Here is a 17661-nt window from a genome sequence, read left to right as displayed (position 1 = left end):
GGGGTGGGCATTTCTATGTGTTGTGTTTCTATGTTGGGTTAAAGGCTTGCCTGGTATGGCTCTCAATTAGAGGCAGGTGTTTGGCATTTCCTCTGATTGAGTCATATTAAGGTAGGTTGTTCTCACTGTTTGTTTGTGGGTGATTGTCTCCTGTGTCTTTCGTGTCTGTGTATGTGCACCACACGGGACTGTCTTGGCTGTTCGTTCGTTTGATGTAGTCTGTTCCTGTTCGTGAGTTCTGCGTGTAGTTATGTAAGTTCCATGTTCAGGTCTGTCTACGTCGTGTTTGTTATTTTGTAATTTCCAAGTGTTTTCGTATTTCGTCTTCGTGTTTCAATAAATATAATTTATGTCTAATTACCTCGCTGCGTATTGGTCCACCGATCCTTCTCTCCTCTCCTCGTCCGAGGAAGAGGAGGAAGACGACAGCCGTAACACTATGTGCAGTGATCTGTGAGCTGCTCTGACAGCTGGTGCTTAAAGCTAGTGAGGGATATACGAGTCTCCAGCTTCAGTGATTTTTGCAATTCGTTCCAGTCATTGGCAGCAGAGAACTGGAAGGAAAGGCGGCCAAAAGTCGAATTGGCTTTGGGGGTGACCAGTGAAATATACCTGCTGGAGTGTGTGCTACGGGTGGCTGCTGCTATGGTGGCCAGAGAGCTGAGATAAGGCAGGGCTTTACCTAGCAAAGACTTATAGATGACCTGGAGCCAGTGGGTTTGGCGACGAATATGAAACGAGGGCAAGCCAACGAGAGCATACAGGTCGCAGTGGTGGGTAGTATATAGGGCTTTGGTGACAAAACGGATGGCACTGTGATAGACTGCATCCAATTTGCTGAGTAAAGTGTTGGAGGCTATTTTGTAAATAGCAAAGCCGAAGTCAAGGATCGGTAGGATAGTCAGTTTTACGAGGGTATGTTTGGCAGCAGGAGTGAAGGATGCTTTGTTGCGAAATAGGAAGCCGATTCTAGATTTAATTTTGGATTGGAGATGCTTAATGTGAGTCTGGAAGGAGAGTTTACAGTCTAACCAGACACCTAGGTATTTGCAGTTGTCCACATATTCTAAGTCAGAAGCGTCCAGAGTAGTGATGCGGGCAGGTGCGGGCAGCGATCGGTTGAAGAGCATGCATTTAGTTTTACTTGCATTTAAGAGCAGTTGGAGGCCACGGAAGGAGTGTTGTATGGCATTGAAGCTCGTCTGGAGGTTAGTTAACACAGTGTCCAAAGAAGGGCCAGAACCTCTGTGGTAACGCAAGATTAATCATCCTCTAGAATTCAAATCAATACTAGTATAAGTAATATGGTAATAGCTTGGTGTTGCCACATGACAGCCTAGCTTTAACCTATCCAGTTCAACCAGAACCACGACAGCAGGGCAACAGAGACAAAAGGAGGCCCTGTTCAAATACATCTTTCCTTTCTCCCTTCCTTGAGGTGATAACTGATCTAACATGATTGTCCAGTCATGCTGATGAGTGATTACTTCAAGGAGGGAGGAAAGGATACATTTTGGATAGGTTGAAGCCACGCAGTCAGGTGGCAACAACAAGCTAAAACCATATACTAGTATGGATTCAAATAAAGACGCCCTCCACCGGAAGTAGTGCCCTTATTTCTCACATGGTTTACCTGAGGCACGTGCTTTTATTTAGCCTGAATTAGAACAGAGACTAAATTGACGTATTTGAATCCAACGTCTCTCACCCCAGATGCCTGTGCGCTGATGGGAAATATAGTCCTCTAGCCGGGCCCTGAAGCCTGCCTCGCCCCCTCTGCGGCCTACACTCCCATCATCCACCAGAAGGAAGGCCTGGTAGTTGTTGTCCAGGCAACATGAGTCACGGGACGTGTTCTGGAAGTAGTACCTAGCAGGAAAGCTACCCTGAAAGAGGGGGAAACAAGACATGGTCAGAACATGAGGGCTTTTCATACTACTTTGACTGGAACTAATTGCAAAAATCGCTGAAGTTGGAGACTTATATCTCCCTCACTAACTTTAAACATCAGCTATCTGAGCAGCTAACCCGATCGCTGCAGCTGTACACAGCCCATCTGTAAATAGCCCATCCAATCTACCTACCTCATCCCCATATTGTTTTTATTGACTTTTTTGCTCTTTTGCACACCAGTAGTTCTACTTGCACATCATCACCTGCACATCTATCACTCCAGTCTTAATTTGCTGAATCGTAATTACTTGGCCTATATACTATGGCCTATTTATTGCCTTACCTCCTCATGCCATTTGCACACACTGTATATAGACTTTTTTCCTATTGTGTTATTGACTGTACGTTTGTTTATTCCATGTGTAACTCTGTGTTGTTGTTTGTGTCGCACTGCTTTGCTTTATCTTGGCCAGGTCACAGTTGTACTGGCCTACCTGGTTAAATAAAGGTGAAATAAATAAAACTGAGCCAAACCGAGCCAAGCCAAAATATCTACCATCATTTCCACCATAGTTTCTTGAACTATGCTGAAAAAGGAAATATCTGAGTTAGCAGTTTGGTTCGGCACGATAGCGTGTGTGCGTGCATTACCTGCGGATTGACCAGCTGCTGGCGGTTGTGGACCAGGCCCCAGGGAGCGATGCCCAGAGCCACCACCTTGTTCAGGGAGACAGAGGAGGCAGCGGTGGCATGGTCCCTTACCGCTTCCCCTACACACCTCCCGACACCCTCACGCAGGCCTCCAGTCAGTATCCACGCTCCTGTAGTAGTAGGTGTATGTGTGTGTATGTGTGTGTGTGTGTGTGTGTGTGTGAGAGGAGAATATCATGGGGTGTTATTACATGATCAAGTATATTTCCAGTTAAAAGTGGTAAAATGGTATTATATTGACAAGTAATGATGGTTACTTGGAGCAAATATGATACAAGAGAAATAGCTAATAATGTTAGCAGACGATTCAGTCATTGTCAGTTGCTTGCTAGGAAAACAACTGAGTAGGCCTAATGTTGTAGATTTTGTAGAATGGTGAGGCCACTTTTATAGAGACCAAATGTTACAAAAAACAAGTCATGGCAACTCACTCACTCATTATCACTGGTTCTTTAGTCATAATTTTCAAAATTTTAATTCAGGATTATTGATTGTCTAAATACATCTGTCCTCTCCTCGTACTTCTCCTTATTGAGCCAATTACTCTCTCTTCCCTACCACTCTTAAGTTCAATGTTATTTGTGCTTGCATCAGCAGTAGCTTTTAACCTAGATAATGGTGGGTGTTGTATGTGAAGCTGGAGTGGGGGAGTGGGAGTAGAGCTTCTCAATTAAATGCTAAAAACCAGAGCATCTCATATAAAATGTTTGTGAGTGGCGCAGTAGTCTAAGGCACAGCATCTAAGCGCTTGAGGTGTCACTACAGACACCCTGGTTCGAATCCAGGCTGTATCACAACTGGCCGTGATTGGGAGTCCCATAGAGCGGCGCACAAATCCCCAGCGTCGTCCGGGTTTGGCCGGTGTAGGCCATCATTGTAAATAAGTATTTGTTCTTAACTAACTTGCTTAGTTAAAAATAAAGGTTAAATGTTAAAAAAAATATTAAAGGAACGTTACATATTGCATAACATAGGAGGCTGAAACACAGCAAAGGTGATTTAAAAAATAATTATAAATCCACTTACTAATAAGCTAGATGGAGCAGAATACCTGGAGATATGAGGGGAGACAATTCATGCGATTGTATTATCTCTTGAAAGACCCCTCTACTTCTTATGAAAATGACAGGTTAGAGAGCAAGGTTTTCCAAATATCCTAGTATATTCAAAGGGTCACGGGAAAATTCATAAAGGATCAGAAAGGTGGGTCACAGCTTGTACAACTTTGGTAACCACTGGGTCAGAGAGTGTAGAGGGCGGGACAGCTGTGAACAGTAGTGGATTTCCACGATTCCCTATCACCCATCGGGGTATGGGACTAATTTGGAGTACAATGACCATTTCCTCTCTCCTGAAATGATGAGGCCACGGGCCCGCACCAGCTACTTGTCGTTCTCCAGAAGTCCCTCTGAGGCCTAAGAGTTCAAGACAAAACAATAAATATGCTCACACTCACTGTGGTATTGCACGGCGAGAGAGTTGTATAGTGGTTGTGCAAGGCAGAGGTCATACAGTAGGGTGAGAATTGTCCTCAGTTCTTAGTGTCTTTCCTGTTGCTATAAGTACGCACTTACAGAAAAAACTGTTGCAGCCTTTTTTGTGTGGCTAAGTTTTCAAATCAGCAAATGTTGTGACTTAATAAAACCTAGAGTTTCAGTATTTGCCTAAAATCCCAATGTATTGTCCTGGATGGTCACAATATATTACAGTTAGTGGATTTCATAAAAATAAAAATAGTGAGACATTAAAAAAGTTATCCTTTTTAGATAAACCTATACTAAATATATTCACCTCACCAAATAATTTATTAAAACACTTTTTGCAATGAAGGTCTAAAGCATCCTCAACAGCACTCTGTAGGGAAGCACAATGATCTACCTGGGCGACAGCTAGTTTCCATCCTCCTCTGGGTACATTGATCTAGCAGGCTCATGGTTCTCAGCCCCTTCCATAGATTTACACAGTAATTATGACAACATCCGGAGGACGTCCTACAACCTATCAGAGCTCTTGCAGCATGAACTGACATGTTGTCCACCCAATCAAAGGATCAGAGAATGAATCTAGTACTGAAAGCATAAACTTCAGCTAGTTAGCGCTGCAATGCATAAAATGTGGTGAGTAGTTGACTCAAAGAGAGAGAAAGACAACACTTGAGCTGTTTTGAACAAATCATTTTCTTCAAAAATGAATGAGAAGAAAGAGCTATATTTCGTTGTATTTTTTTCCACGGCTTAATTTAACTAGACAAGTCAGTTAAAAACAAATTCTTATTTACAATGACAGCCTACCAGGGAACAGTGGGTTAACTCTCTTGTTCAGGGGCAGAACGACATATTTTTACCTTGTCAGCTCGGGGATTCAATCCAGCAACCTTTCGGTTACTGGCCCAACACTAACCACTAGGCTACCTGCCACCCCAACTAGCTAGCTAGTTTTTACCTACTCAAACACGTGGCTCAAACAGAGAGTGGTGCTATGTTAGCTAGCTGGCTATGGCTATCCAACACTGGAACTCTTCCAAGTCAAGGTAAGCTTCTGGTTTTATTAATTTAATGCCACCGGGGCCCTCCGGTGTAACTACTAAACTGCTTGCTGACTGTACACTGAACTGCATGATTGTAGCGGCTATGACGTTAACTAATATGGTGACAACAATGTAGGCTATGTGTAGAGGTTAGCGGTTATGATATGAAGGTTTGGCTTGGGAAGGTTTTTTCACCTGGTCACAGACAGCTAATGTGTTGTGCTCTTATGTCCACAAGTGAAGGGAAAATGTGAGAGGAGATCGCGTAGATACGAGAAGGAATTATACAACGATAAAAATGATCATGCTGTTTGTATTTGGCTGCTATGAAAGTGAACTGTGTTTGCGTGTGATCAGGGCTGTATTCATTCTGCCGATTCTGTTGAAAAATGGGGGCAAACGGATCGAAACGGGTATAAACACACCTGAATTTGTCCAACAGAAATTCTCGTTTGCAACTGTTGATTACACCCTAGATCAACTAGAAGCAGGCAAGAGTGTGGAAGGCGGTATTGAATGTGTCACTGTCTGTTATTTTGATGACAAAAAATGTTCTCTCGACCTGTGCACCTACATTGTAAACTTTCAGTTACAGGCTAGGTTGTAGCAACCTCATGATGGGTTTGGGAAAATTTGTAGTAGCTTAAACCTGTCAATGTTACATTGACATGACTGAATGGAATATGAATGACATGCTGTAATAATAAAAATAATATAAATAATGCCATGCTCATAAAAAAATTATAATAACTGTCCTCCGTCATCTTAAAATGGCCGCTACTGATTACAGTATATCAAAAAACTCACCTACAAAGGTGGCGGCCTCCATGGACTTACCTCGTTTGATACGTTTTCTGTATTGTAGCTTTCTCACCGTTACTCTCTTTTTATATCTGTATTTAGCACAGTATACATGATCCCAATTGAACAATGTTGGGCGTCATAGTTTAAAAACTCTGTAGATAGTGCCAAAACAATGACGTCATATCTGTATTCTGCCATCTTTATGCACGTGCGTGTTCAGAAAGTGCCATTGAGTAAGGAGAGGAGGCGGTTCCATCAGTACCTGTGCTCTGGGAGGCTTTGACCAATCCCTGCCTCAGGACCTCCCGTACCCACGTCTTGACCTTTGCCCTCCCCTCCCCGCTCACCACTGACACCACCAGGTTGGGCGGAGGTAGCCCCCAGTGGGCCGTCATCAGGGTGTAGACGATGGAAGGAGGGGTGTCCCACGAGAGACGCAGGAACTAGGGGAGAGAGAGAAAGAATAGTACATGCCAATAGTAGACAGTCTATACAATAATATTGTATATAGTATAGGATACTCTCTTCGTCTCCTTCCCTTCATCTGCACTAATGTAAAAGATCTGTGTCTCTGCTCTATCATTATTACCAGAAAGCCATAGTAATGATGATTAATCAATTCAGGAACAAAATSAATGTCGACAGGGGAAAGAAAGCAGTATGAAAGATGGAAGCAGCAGAGAGAGAAACAGTCAGACAAGTACATACATAGTGAGAGAAAGCAAATAGATCTACAGTGGTTCCTCTTTTAAAAGCTGTGTCATACTGCGGCACACCCTGGGGCTGCTGCAGCATTCTGTGGCACGTTATCTATTTGTCAGCCATTTTTTCTGTTAATGCAACTTATTGCTAGTTTGACCACCAGAGGACATCTTTGAGAAGCATTTGATAGTCTTCTGCATTGGCGTTATCAGAGAATTTAAAACCTTTTTGTAATAACATAGTATATGGGATTGATTTTAAGAAATTTGGCTTAATTAATTTGATTAATATTATGGTGTTTCTATTCAGAGAAGAATAAAAAACGAAACCCTCATGGAATGGAAAATATGGCACTGTACAACGTGACGGTCAGGAGAAGGCTACAGGATTCTAAATTATTTGCCTTCATTAGACAACTTTGTTCCAATATTTCTGTAAATCAGTGATATTTATTCCATAGTAATTCATTATGGATCCATAACTAAATCAACATCTGCATTTTGAAAGAGTATTTTTATCATTATATTATTAACAAAATGTGTTTATTTGTTTATTAGGCTTCTGTGCAGTCTACAATACATACTGTAGTAAACATGGGAAAGTGCCTAATTCCTTATATAAGGGAGAGCAGGCCATGTCTGTACTACAGAATGCGGGGCACGCGGGAGACCGGGATTCAAATCCCCGATGGGGAGGAAGGAGTAGGCTGTCCTTGTAAATAAGAATTTGTTTTTAACTGATTCCATATGTATTATTTCATAGTTGTCATGTCTTCACTATTATTCTGCAATGTAGAAAATAGTAAAAATAAAGAGAAATCCTGGAATGAGTAGGTGTGTCCAAACTTTTGACTGGTACTTGCTTAATTAATTTGATTAATATGTTTTTTCCATTCCAAGAAAAACTAAAAACCCTCTGGGTTTCCATTAGGATGGAATGGAAAATATGGCGCTGTACAACGTGACGGTCGGCAGTACAGTACTGGGCTATTTAGCTGAAGAATCCCCACAGGGCACGTGCGTGACCGGGGTTCAATTGCCCGACAGGGAGGAAGGAGTAGGCTGTCCTTGTAAATAAGAATTGACTTGCCTAGTTAAATAAAGTTTGCACTAAGAGCATAACATTTCTGCACCTGAATTTTCAAATTCTTGTCTAACCAATACCCAAATAGAGATTAAGTGAAAATAAAAAAACTCAAAAAACAGTTGTGGGCTTTTGCTTCTAACTTCAATTTGCTCTTTAAATAAATAAGACCTACACCATTTTTAACAGAACATTACTCAACACTAGTGAGACTAATTTCACCTATGGTAGGCCTACAGTATATCTAAAAATATTTTTTCAATGATGTAACTCTCTGCCAATAATTACATTTAGAGGATTGTAGGACTCTAAACTAATATCTCAGGGGCATTTTCCATTAGATAAGAGACTTTTATATAATTCTAAAGGAATTCATAATAATCACTTTGTTTAAAAAGTATCGATATTTTGGAGATTTTGTTTTTATTTAACCTAGAGTGAGCGAGAAAAAGGCAATTCTTGAACATGGGGTGAGACATTCTCACTATTTTGTAAATATAGCCAGTTTGTTTTTTTAGAATTATTTTTTAGCAGACATCACTAGCTTCAACACATATCTTAAGAATATTTGACAAAATAATTTCTTATGGATCCATAACTAAATAAACATCAGCATTTTGAAAGAGTATTTTTTATCTATATTCTTCAGTTACACATCCTTGGAATAGCAGAACAGCATGACAAGAACAGCATAACGGTCCGGGCGGCCCATGCTGTGCCTGGTGAGCAGTTGGTCAAGTTCTGTTGTCAGAAGAGGAATGGAAATGTCAGGGTGAACCGACGACCTGACAAACCCGCCACGTATGTTGACTCTGTCTGTCGGAGGTGGAGTTCCAGAACTCACAAGTGTGCCTGGCATGGATTGTGACTCCATCTCATTCCTCGCCCATGAGCACCTTCATCAGATGAGCAGAATGATACCGCCCTGAGCCCCTATAGATTACAGTGGCCTGTGATAGAAACGGTAGATCAATTAAGAATTAGAAGTGACTCCAACACACAAATGAGGCGTACACATTTTAAGAATCTAGCTTAATCTTAGGGCTAGGCGTCCCGTCAGCGGGACACCTGTCGACAATTTCTGGTGAAATTGGAGGGCGCGCAATTCAAATAAATAATCTTTAAAATTATGGATATTAAACATCTAGGTACATACAGGTGTCTTATATTATTTAAAAGCTTAAATTCTTGTTAATCTAACTGCATTGTCCGATTTACAATATGCTTTACAGCGAAAGCATGACATGCGATTGTTTGAGGACAGCGTCCCACATAATCATATTTTTCAACCAGCACAGGCTTCATAAAATCACAAATAGCGATTAAATAATCATTTACTTTTTGAAAATCTTCCTCTGATTTGCAATCCAAAGGGTACCAGCTACAACATGCATGGTCGTTTTGTTCGCAAAACGTCAGTTTAGTTGACGCCATCGATTTGAGTTCTACATGCAGACAAACGAATCCATAAAGCTATCGCTAAACTTTGTTAGAACAAGCCAAACTACGTTTCTATTTAATCTCAGGTACCCTAAAATGTGGTTCAACTATAATATTTCATCTGGAAAGAAGTATGTTCAATAGAAAGGTAAGATTAGCAAGTGTGCGTCCTCTTCGTCACGAATCCAGACACTGATTTCCAACTGTCACTCCTCGTACCAAAACTCAAAATTCTTCCTCGTTTTGGAAGAAACAAGCCTGAAACCTTGAACAAAGACTGTTGACATCTAGTGGAAGCCATAGGAATTGCAATATGGGAGCTGGAATTGCATAGGACCCATAGCTTTCCATTGTAAGAGCACGGGATCTCAACAACAAAAAAACACTTCTGGTTGGTTTTTCTCCTACCATATAAATTGTGTTATAGTCTGATATATTATTTTAACATTTCTACAAACTTCAAAGTGCTTTCTATCCAATGGTACCAATTATATGCATATCCTGGCTTCTGGGCCTGAGTAATAGGCAGTTTACTTTGGGCACGTCAGTCAGGCGGAAATTCTGAAAAAAGGACCCTAGCCCTAACCGCTTTCTTGGCAACCATGCGTTTTTTCCAGCCCTTTGTCCACTGATCTCCACGGATGGTTGTCGACATGGTTGTAAGCTCTGCAAAAACACATTCGCGTTTTAAGTAAACAATTATCGATTTTATTACACAGTATGCCTACACATTGATAGGCTATATACCTTCTTTTTTTAGATGAAATGCTCTGAAACAAAAATACCTTTAGTTTTGGTGATCCTCTCAGCTTCGGCTCATTTTCAAGTCCTCTGGTGCTTACAGTCCTAACCCTGGAACGGATAGCACCATAGAAAGAAGCTGGCTTGTTGAAAACGATGAAGAAATCAGAGATATGCTGGACCCTGTCAGAGAGGTGTTTCTGGGTACACATAGTTTATTTCAAGGTCGGATTATAGCAATATTTTGTTACGTTTAGGCCTATTTACATGTATATTTCTATTATTGTACCTAAATGTATTTTTTTCATCTCCAAATGCAGACAATGACCCAAAACACACTGCCGCAAGGGTTTGCATTGTAAATGAGGGCATAAACTGGGTCAAGACGCCAGCAGAGTAAGTAGACCTTTATGTAGTAAAATAAAGGTTAAATACAAATAAGTAAAAGACCTACAAAACCTTCGGTAGTCCTACAGTATGTTTAAAAATATATTTTTAATCTCTACATGTAGGTCTCCTGATTTAAACCCGATCGAACTTGTTTGGCATCAACTGAAAACATTCATCTGTAACTCTGCCAAGCCGACAAGCAAAGATGAACTAGTCAAGGCCATCAAGATGTTTTGGCAAGAGAAATTGACGACACAACAATGCAACAAATACATTCATCTCAGCAAGGTTTTAACTGTGGTCGTGGAGCTGGGTGGAAGTGCGACTAAAATGAAGTTTATATAAACATCCCCATTTGAATGCATTTTTTCTCATTATTTTATTTTATTCACGAAAGCATAAAGATGTTGAAGAAAATCTGCACTGCTGTTTTGAGTTAGAAATGTAACACTTTAGGGTGCTTAAGCATCGAATACATTGCAAGTTGAGGGATTTTCACAACAGTAGCCGGGTTATAAAAAGTCTATTGTCCTGCTAATAGGAAACATTTGCATGATGGGCTACACCTGCTACAGTTGTGAAAAACAAGTGTTTGAAAACCTGTTTTCAAAATGCCACCAGTTGTCCATCACTACTGTAAATAAAAACATAGCATCTTGTTTACATTCTTTATTGTGTCACACATAATTTGTATCTAACTTTCCAATTACTTTTAGAGTTTGGGATTTACAAATGTGCGCTTTTCATTATTAGGTACATTGTTTTAGTTCGAACGTGCATACTTTTTTTCTTTAAATTATTGTTTTATGTAGGATGCTACATTTCTGACCAGTTGCAATTGTAAGTAGGGATAATAAAATAAATCCTACTTCTATTAGGCTGTCAAGCCTCATAGCCTACCTCATCCAGTTAAGTAATTTTATATTTAACTAGGCAAGTCAGGTAAGAACAAATTCTTATTTACAAATGGCGGCCTACTCCGACCAAACCCGGATGACGCTGGGCCAATTGTGCGCCGCCCTATGGCACTCCCAATCATGGTCATATGTGATACAGCCTGAATTCGAACAAGGGACTGTAGTGACGCCTCTTGCACCGAGATGCAGTGTCTTAGACTGCTGCGCCACTCGGGAGCCATGACAAATAAATATATATGTATGTTTTTTCAGAACACTAACTGTGTGTAGGTAGATACGTGTAGGTACATTGCCTTGCAAAAGTATTCATCCCTCTTGTCGTTTTTCCTATTTTGTTGCATTACAACCTGTAATTTAAATGGATTTTTATTTGGATTTCATGTAATAGACATACACAAAATAGTCCAAATTGGTGAAGTGAAATGAAAAAATGTACTTCTTTGAAAAAAATTCTAACGAAAAAGTGGTGCGTGCATATGTATTCACCCCCTTTGCTATGAAATATATTATTAAAAAAATGGAAAGAATATGTCACCACAACAAACCTGCCAAGAGAGGGCCGCCCACCAAAACTCACAGACCAGGCAAGGAGGGCATTAATCAGAGAGGCAACGAAGAGACCAGAGATAACCCTGAAGGAGCTGCAAAGCTCCACAGCGGAGATTGGAGTATTTGTCCATAGGACCACTTTAGCCGTACACTCCACAGAGCTGGGCTTTACAGAAGAGTGGCCAGGAAAAAGCCATTGCTTAAAGTGTTCGCCAAACGGCATGTGGGAGACCCCAAACACATGGAAGAAGGTCCTCTGGTCAGATGAGACTAAAATTGAGCTTTTTGGCCATCAAGATAATTGCTATGTCTGGCGCAAACCCAACACCTCTCATCACCCCGAGAAGCATGGCGGTGGCAGCATCATGCTGTGGGGATGTTTTTCATTGGCAGCGACTGGGAAACTGGTCAGAATTGAAGGAATGATGGATGGTGCTAAATACAGGGAAATTCTTGAGGGAAACCTGTTTCAGTCTTCCAGAGATTTGAGACTGGGACCGAGGTTCACCTTCCAGCAGGACAATGATCCTAAGCATACTGCTAAAGCAACACTTGTGATGTTTATTGGGAAACATTTAAATGTCTTGGAATGGCCTAGTCAAAGACCAGACCTCAATCCAATTGAGAATCTGTGGTATGACTTAAAGATTGCTGTACACCAGTGGAACCCATCCAATTTGAAGGAGCTGGAGCAGTTTTGCCTTGAAGAATGGGCAAAAATCCCAGTGGCTAGATGTGCCAAGCTTATAGAGACATACCCAAAGAGACTTGCAGCTGTAATTGCTGCAAAAGGTGGCTCTACAAAGTATTGACTGGGGGGTGAATAGTTTTCAGTTTTTGTCTTATTTCTTGCTTGTTTAACAATAAAAAAATATATTTGCATCTTCAAAGTGTTGGGTAAATCAAATGATGCAAACCCCCCAAAAAATCTATTTTAAATCCAGGTTGTAAGGTAACAAAATAGGAAAAATGCCAAGGGGGGTGAATACTTTCGGGAAGCCACTGTAGATGTGGAACGATAGATAAAAATGATTAGTTGGGAGAGGAGGGGGGAGAGATTTCACACCTAGCTCAAGTTGGACAGGGGGGTTCACAACTAGCTCGGCTATTAGACAATTCTTTAGTAAAGGTTGAATAGTCTATTGTTCAGCTAATAGCCCATCCTGCTACTACGCTTGTGAAAAACGAATAATACTTTCCCCCCTTTCCACATGATAAAGATTACAATTGATAAAGTGTTTTTAGCCACAATCGGCCCCAACCCCAATTAAGACATTTGGGCAGTCGATAGCGTGCTGGACTTCGGGCCAAAATGTTGAGGGTTCAAAACCTGCTCCCTGCTCATTTCATTACATTATTATGCCAGTTTCAGAGCAAAAAACTCCCATCTCGTTCCTCGCTCTCTTCCACGCGTCATTCTTCGCTTGTGGGCATGCTGGCAGGATGGGCTGTTTTTTATTCTATATATATATATGAATTACAAATCAGCCTTTATTTAAACCAAGGGTTCTAGTTCTAGCATAGTTACAATGTGTAATCATTGATGTCCCAGGAGCAGGAGTGGTAAACACTGTTGAAGTGTATAATTGTGATACATACATGCAGACACAGCATCATTCAAAGAATGAGGTTTGATACACCTGGTATTGGATATGACTGGAAAAAAACTTCCTAAATAGCGATTTTCATAAATTAACTTTATGACAAAAAAATATGCACAATCATTTGTCTCTACATTAACTAACATATTCCTCTCAATTGTAAATGTTTTGCTTGACTCGATATGACGTTATAATTGCTTACATTTCCTTCCACCATAATGTTTTGTCAGCCATCTTTGCTGAAGAAAGTCACCAGGGATGGGTGGCTCGCGTCAAATTCATCATTGGAACCACTCGGTATGATTGGTCATATAAAAACCTTGGGACCCAAATGCATAATGAGTGCTTTAAAACTCCCCCTTGCGGTGGTCCGAGGGCAATGGAGCCGTGACGCTGGGTACCTCTAAGTCCAGCGGTGTAAGCTCGCAACTTTTAAAGGAGGAACCACTGTAGGGAGAGGGAGAAGAATACAGATAGACAGAAAGACAGACACCTACTTTGCTTTGTCTCTTGCTGGCGCCGGCGAACTCCAGCTCTCCGAAGGCGTCAGTGGGGTACTCGGAGGAATGCTGGGAGCTGTTCCAGTGGCTGACGATGGCTGTGCTGAAATAGTCCCCCAGAGCCACTGACTCATGGGTGTCCCGCGTACCCCCACACTGACACAGCCTGCCATTACTAAGGGAGAGGAAATGGGACAATCAGCAGCAGCATCGGAAAAGATTCATCATTACTTTGATCATTTACATTATAAGAATAACAATCCTAATTGTATTCATCATTACTATATTCAAGCTTTACACAGTTATTGGCCTCCTGAGCTTGCATTATTTTGAGCGATAGGTGAAAAAATTGAAATGTTAATAAAACAAGTGTAGAGAATGTGGGAAACTGGGAATGCGATTAGACTTTACCTGAAAGAATCCTCTACGAAAGTTGTGCACACTCGTTTCTTGATAATTTTGGGTATCCAGCTCTGAAATTATAATTAAGAGAAGGTTAGTTTATAACCATCAAGATTGATGATATTTGATTAAGCAAAATACATATGATTTGGTGTGTTATTGCAGGTGTTGTTTCCACCCTGACACTTTCAGGGTGCCTCACTAAATTAAGAGTGGGCCTAACTGTTAGGCCTCCTGTAATATTAATTCCAAAATATGACACTGTTTTTTATATTTCAACCCTGTCAAACTGTGCTCATGCATTACATGTGAAAAATATTGATTTTGCTGCTGTTTTCTGTTTGCTAGTTTTTCTCCAGCTTTTTCTGGGACACCTTGAAACCTCACCGATGCCCCCAAAGGTTGAAAGTAATAGGTGCTTTGAAAAAAGTGCCTAACTACCAGTAATTTACCAAAGTTACCTGAATTTTCTGTAATTTCAGTAATTAACAGGTAATCAATTGAAAATGTGATAATTTATACTTCAATAATATAAATATATATATATATATATTCCTTTTTTTCTTAAAATGTACATCTGTGTCCATATTGTCCATGTCATGAGTTTCTAGTGGATAGACCATATTATTCAAGAGAAAATAGTTAATGAAAAAAGCATCTAATCAACAATGGCATAATTTTCAAGTAACTCTGCCACCGGTTTGCCACCCATTTGCCATATTATTACTCCTACATAGCAAATAGGCCAGTCTTACCTAGTGTTGATCTTCAGTGTCACATTTATTGTGTTGATTCATGTATTAAAAACCACACCCATCATTATCATATTTCCCAGCATGCTCTATTGCAGGTTGATTTTTAGAATTGTTTGTTTTAATATCTATGTTTTTGCATGTACATTAATTAATTAATCTTGTGCTACTCAAATATAAATAACATACAATTTGTTAAACTAATCCAATCCGATTTATTGCACCGTTACTGAAATGGTTGTTCCAGTTTAGACGGTTTAGGTCAGGGGTGGGCAGACTTTTAGATCGAGAGCCAAAACGGGATTTTGAAATTCAACAGAGGGTTGCATTTTTTGAAAGACCAACAGTTTTTTCAAATCTGTTTGCAGGTGCCTCTTGAGTGGCGTAGTGATTTAAGGCACTGCAATGCAGTGCTTGAGGTGTCACTACAGACCGGGTTCGATCCCAGGCTATGTCACAGCTGGCTGAGACTGGGAGACCTATGAGGCAGCGCACAATTGGCCTAGCGTCATCTGGGTTAGGAGAGGGTTTGGCAGGACGGGCGCATGCACGCTGACAAGGCTGCCAGGTGTTTCCTCCGACACATTGCTGCGGCTGGCTTCTGGGTTAAGCGGGCATTGTGTCCAAAAGCAGTGCGGCTTGGCTGGGTCATGTTTCGGAGGACGCAAGGCTCTCGACCCTCGCCTCTCCTGCGTCCATACGCAAGTTGCTGCGATGGGACAAGACTGTAACTACCAATTGGATACCACGAAATTGGAGAGAAAAAAAGGACAATAAAAAAACGATTAAAAAAAGTTTTTTTATTTTGTCTCGCGGGCCGGCTTGAAGTGCCCGGCGGGCCGTACTTTGCCCCCCCTTGGTTTAGGTAGTCTCATATTGTGGGTGAATAAAAATTCAAGATGTTGGATATCCCCACTCTTGCTGAATTCCAATAGAAATGACACATCACTTTGCAAGCATGCTTGCAGTCCTGCGGTTACCTGTAAAACCATGAGTTCAGGCCACTGTATTAGGGTAAAGCTAGGCCCTTTATAAAATATGTGTTGTATTGTGTTGAAGAATATACATCTAATAATATCCTCTTAGGATCTCACTTGGTGAAGGCCACAGGACTGAAATGGAAAATGTGTATTTTTCTCAGCTCATTCAGGAGTAATACAGGCCTAGTGCACTAATTTGGTGGGTGGAACTTTTATTTATATATTTTTTTTAAATTGTGATTTATCAGCGGGTGCTGCAGTGCTACTTCAAGCTGCTATGCTTGAAAGGCAAGGCACTAGGAAATATGCAAATAAGGCTTTACACTAAGCAGTGTGTTAATTTAACACTGAAAAGTGTGTACCCCAATACACTGGACCGGTGTTAAATCAGACCAGTGGTAGATGTAACACTGTGTTGATTTAACACAGGGGAATTTGCTGTATTTAAAAACTCATGTTCATGCAGCATACTTTTGGCGATGCTCGGGAACACAGTGAAAGTGTAAGGAAAATCACAATGCGAAAAAAACACTCAGATTTACAATTGATCAATTGTAAAATAATGTCATAACAGGAAGAATAGCCAACATTTTTTTTTTTACAAACGAATAATACCATAACTATGTTGTTATCCCACATTCTACAGTAGTGCATAGCTAGGCTACCCGATAGACACGTTTCAAAATGTTGATTGCAGCCGTGTTGAAAGCGCGTTGCTGCCGCGCCACGGTACGCTCAGCCTATTTCAATCGTAGTCTAGCCCCACATAATAAATAGCCACACATGCGGTAAATCAATACTGTATAGTACAGTCAACTTTAGGTTACAACGGAATACAATTTCTCACAATTGTTTTAAAGCATTCCCACCTGATCTTTCTCGGTCTTTGACATTTCGCCGCCGCCTTCTCCTTCCGCATCGCTCATCTCAAATACCTATCGTTTTATTCACGAAAAACTATGAACAGATAGGTTATCCATTGGACTTAACCTTTTCTAAATTAGTGGTCATACGGTGAGCGTTCAGAATTGAGTATGAAAATCCAGTTTCGTTGTGGTTACATTCCGCGACACGTCTGCTAGGTAGGTGTGGTTAGAATCATGAAAGGGTATATAGAAGGAAATCTGAAAAAAGTTTATTGCGAAAATGGGGTAAGACCAATGCAGCGTATGAATAACAAGTCCAGTCTAGACAGACAATTGAGGCATGGCAGGACTGAATAATGCGGCTAATAACGTTGAATATGCTCCAAACTATCCACCTTTAATATTTCATAATAACACAAACAAAAATAGAAATGCAACATGTAAAGTGTTGGTCCCATGTTTATTGAGCTGAAATAAAATATCCTAGAAATTTTCCATATACACAAAAAGCTTACTTCTCTAAAATGTTGTGCACACTTTTTTTTTTACATTCCTGTTGGTGAGCATTTCTCTGTTGCCAAGACAATCCATCCACTTGACAGGTGTGGCATATCAAGAAGCTGATTAAACAGCATGATCATTACACAGGTGCTACTGAAGGCTACTGAAGGCTATAGGCTACTGAAGCCAACGACTTACCACTGCGCCACGTAGTTCTGATAAAAACAGTGGATAAAAAAAAAAGTATTGCTGGCTGGCAGAGGTCCCTAATGTGCATTGTGAACAGATAATGAAGCGCAAAG

At 40.7% G+C, this 17661-nt stretch overlaps 1 protein-coding gene across 1 annotated transcript in view; it reads right to left on the bottom strand.

The window, feature by feature from the left end:
- LOC111978603 (transient receptor potential cation channel subfamily M member 4) overlaps positions 1–17083 on the bottom strand; it is a 65469-nt gene extending 48386 nt beyond the window's left edge. The window contains exons 1-6 of the mRNA XM_024008739.2: positions 16862–17083; positions 14270–14331; positions 13856–14033; positions 6198–6378; positions 2545–2714; positions 1709–1886 (exon numbers count right to left, since the gene is read on the bottom strand). Of these exons, the coding sequence (XP_023864507.1) occupies positions 1709–1886; positions 2545–2714; positions 6198–6378; positions 13856–14033; positions 14270–14331; positions 16862–16918 (826 nt within the window). The 5' untranslated portion in view covers positions 16919–17083. The remainder of the gene's footprint in view (positions 1–1708; positions 1887–2544; positions 2715–6197; positions 6379–13855; positions 14034–14269; positions 14332–16861) is intronic.
- Between the last annotated feature and the right edge of the window lie 578 nt (positions 17084–17661).

The sequence above is a fragment of the Salvelinus sp. IW2-2015 genome, linkage group LG18 (genome assembly GCF_002910315.2).
Source record: "Salvelinus sp. IW2-2015 linkage group LG18, ASM291031v2, whole genome shotgun sequence".
Taxonomy (NCBI): domain Eukaryota; kingdom Metazoa; phylum Chordata; class Actinopteri; order Salmoniformes; family Salmonidae; genus Salvelinus; species Salvelinus sp. IW2-2015.
The sequence above is the reverse complement of the archived record's forward strand: the minus strand, read 5'-3'. Positions and strand labels throughout refer to the sequence as shown.